This window comes from Poecilia latipinna, unplaced genomic scaffold (genome assembly GCF_001443285.1).
Source record: "Poecilia latipinna isolate Pla-1442-1.1 unplaced genomic scaffold, P_latipinna-1.0 Scaffold3761, whole genome shotgun sequence".
Taxonomy (NCBI): Eukaryota; Metazoa; Chordata; class Actinopteri; order Cyprinodontiformes; family Poeciliidae; genus Poecilia; species Poecilia latipinna.
Window position 1 is genome coordinate 35,012 of NW_015116377.1, and position 3,265 is coordinate 38,276.

The 3,265-nt window shown below is 37.5% G+C and overlaps 1 protein-coding gene across 3 annotated transcripts in view; it reads right to left on the minus strand.

Moving 5' to 3' along the window:
* Positions 1 to 1,985, minus strand: part of dnajc24 (DnaJ (Hsp40) homolog, subfamily C, member 24) — an 18,288-nt gene extending 16,303 nt beyond the window's left edge. The window contains exons 1-3 of one of the 3 annotated variants that reach the window (XM_015024683.1): positions 1,848 to 1,985; positions 1,792 to 1,816; positions 1,510 to 1,637 (exon numbers count right to left, since the gene is read on the minus strand). In XM_015024683.1, coding sequence (XP_014880169.1) covers positions 1,510 to 1,611 — 102 coding nt within the window. In that variant the 5' untranslated portion in view covers positions 1,612 to 1,637; positions 1,792 to 1,816; positions 1,848 to 1,985. Of the gene's footprint in view, positions 1 to 1,509; positions 1,720 to 1,791 lie in introns of all 3 variants that reach the window. The other 2 variants (XM_015024681.1, XM_015024682.1) reach the window with 2 other exon arrangements.
* Between the last annotated feature and the right edge of the window lie 1,280 nt (positions 1,986 to 3,265).

A 3,265-nucleotide genomic window follows, 5' to 3' on the forward strand; every position in this document is an offset into this window, starting at 1 on the left:
AAAAAAACCCAAATTTAAAAAACAGGGGCCGGCAACCAAAAAGGCCTTTTTCCCTTTTTTTTTTTTTTTTTTTTTTTTTTAAACTTACACATTGAAAGCATAAAAAAAGAAAATCTAACACAAATGTGCATTGCATAGGCACAGAATATAGAAAATATGATGGGGAATAATGGTAAAAGGAGAAAAAAAAAGAAAATTCTGGTTACATAAATATCACAGGAAGGAAAAAAGAAAAAAATAATCTTATCTTTACATTTACTTAATTCATTTTTGAATTCTTCATATACACTTTGAGAGATTCAAATTATGCCCTATATATAAAACCATTTAATCAAGTACAGTACTTCTTGTTCTTAATAAATCCTTCTATATAATTCTCTGAGGATGTAATCCTCTCCATTTCAAACTCCTTTATAAATCTTATATTACCATCTTCCTTTATGGAAGATGGTAATATAAGGCATTTTTGGAAAAAAATGTTGGCGGAAGTCTCCTCTGCAGTTTGTCACAAACCAAGCTGGAACACAAACATGTGAAAGAATATGCTCTGGTCAGTAGAAACTATAGTCAAACTTTCTGACTGACGTGCAAAACACTTTTTATATAAGAAAACACACACACAATCACCATGGTGGTGGAAGCATCATGCTGTGGGAATGGACAGGAATGCTGATCAGAATTAATAGGAATATAGGTTAATGAAGTGAAAATTAAGACATTTTCAGGAAGAAAACCTGTTAGGGGCTGCAGAATGTTTGAGACTGGAGTGGTGTTGAGGGGAGAAGGGAGGGGGGGGGGCAAATAAAATGACTCAACTCACTACCAAATTTATCAAACGGTAAAAATAAAGTTGATTGACATATCAATTGATATCCTCTGTCCTACTAAATATCGTGGCTTAAGCAGTGCTTTGTGATTGTGATATTACACACACTAATATTGTCATGACTATGATTCGTCAAATTAGTGCCAACTAAAGCAAAAATATTTTTCTAAGTTGGCAAGTCTGAATCGGAGGAGTGTCTGTTTTGATGTCAGTCACAATAGTTGGTTTTCATCTTTAACACTTTTCATAAATCATGATGAAGATCTACTGAACACAATTCAATGAAATCAATAATATTGTCTACCTTTGTTTCATTTCGTTATTCTAGAGAAAATCATTGACAGGTTAGACAGGAGGAGAACATTTATCCTCAGTGGAGATCTGAGAAACTGCTGATGGGGATTTTTAGATGCTCTGTGTTGTTTAGATCTACTTTGGTTGGATGTTGAATGTCTGATTTTGTGGCTCAAACCTGTAGTTAAGGGCTGAAAGAACTGCTGGACACTAAATGAAAACAGGGAAACCTGACTGACAAAACTTCAGGTTACTGGAGTGTGTGTCTGTAAGTCTGCTTTCATCCAATAGAAAAAATGTGCTCCAACGTTCATTTTCTAAAGTGTCTTTTCTTCCTCCCATGAAGAAACAAGGCTGGGAGAGAACCGGATGTAAATCTGTTTTCTGACCTTCAGAGCCAGCTGCTGGTATCTGTGTCTGAGCTGCTGCAGGGAGTCCGACGGGCTGCCGCCGAGCACAGCATACAGGTCCTTCTGCTCCGGATCACACATGTCTCTGCAGACGCGCAGAACAACGCCTGAAGAGGGATTCACCCACAGATAACCTCAGGTCATCTCCACCTTCTACCTGGATGAGACGACAGCAGAACCCGAGTACAGCTGCCGGAAGCGGAGCTGGTCAGTAAAATGTCTGTCACAACTCCGCCAGACTAAGTAGCTAGCTGTACTTACTGGGGGTAGAAGTCCGGCTGGAGCCGTGTCATCAGCCCAGAACAGAAAATATACACTGTAGTTCTAAAACTAATGTTCACGTATCAAACAAAGAGAAATTATCAAAAGGACGGGCATATTGTCCGTCGGTGTTTAAATCTCGTGAAAACGTCGTTAATCCTTATAGTTCCGCTAACTGAGGTAAAAAGAATAGTTCCGGTCTTTCAGACAGATAGCGTTCAGTCCTACAACTGATTAAGTTTTATGTAGAAAATTAGAAATTAGAAATATACTGGAGGATTTAAAGGTGAACTATTATGCTTCCTTGAATAGTAAAAGAACACATCCAAGAAAAGCAATTTTAAAGAAATGTTGGGGACATAAAACACATTTTTCCTTTTATCTGGATTGTCATGTTGAAGCAGGAAAAGCTTTAGAATAATGTTTAATAGTTTCTAACACTGCTATCCCTCCGTGACTCATTTCATCGACAACATACTTTTCTATACAGTAAACCTGAAATTAGTTCAAAACAAAAAAGTTAAGTAATAGAAGTATTTAGAGTAACATTAAATAGGAAACAAAGGTAATATTCAAATATTCTCAAAACTCAAACTTATACCACAACTGTTCAGTGGGGATAAGATCAGGACTGCAGGTTACTCCATCCTTTCCATTTCCAAATTGTAGTGGTAGTCTCAGATAAACCCCAGTCTGTGGTGACGAGTGTTGACGTCTTGCAGGATTCAGTTTGGTTCCTGAGAGTGAAGATATGGATTTTTGCAGAATTTCATCTTGATTCCTCTGTGTTTTGAGATTGGCCCCACCAGTTCAAAACCTTATTTTTCAAATGAGGAAGATGCCACCAGTGTGGGTATAACTCGCATACTATGCTCTGCTTACTTATCAGAGTATTCAGAAGAGTCACAAATTTACATTTACATCGAAGTGAACAAAAGTCCTCAGCTGGGTAAAAAAAAAAATGTATTTTTAAGTAGATTCAAAGAGAGAAAAAATCCAAGTGAATAAAATATTTTGAAGGATTGGCTTTTGTAATTTGACCAGGCAGAGTTTCAGTTTAACTCCCATTTAGTTCTACATTAGTCTTCAGCTCCTAGTCACAGCAAAAACAAAAGCCACAGAGAAACATCTTACATAGGTCTCCTTGTAGGTACCCTTCTTTCTACATGCATTGCCTAAGAACAATTTGAAAGATCCAAATTGTCCTTAGGCACAGCGTGTTTTAAAACCGCTCTAAATTTCCTCAGAAATAATTTTGTTAAAATTTTACTGCAATCTGAAACATCACGGTGTGTATTATCTATGAAGGGGGTATACATTAGTTTAAAAAGGATTAAGTTATAAGATGGCAAGCAGGTAGAGGTCACAAGAAGACATTTTGCAGATACTGTATAGCAGTGGTCCCCAAACTACGGCCTGCGGGCCAGATCCGTCCCGCCTCCACATTTGGTCCGGCCCCCTGAACAATACCAGA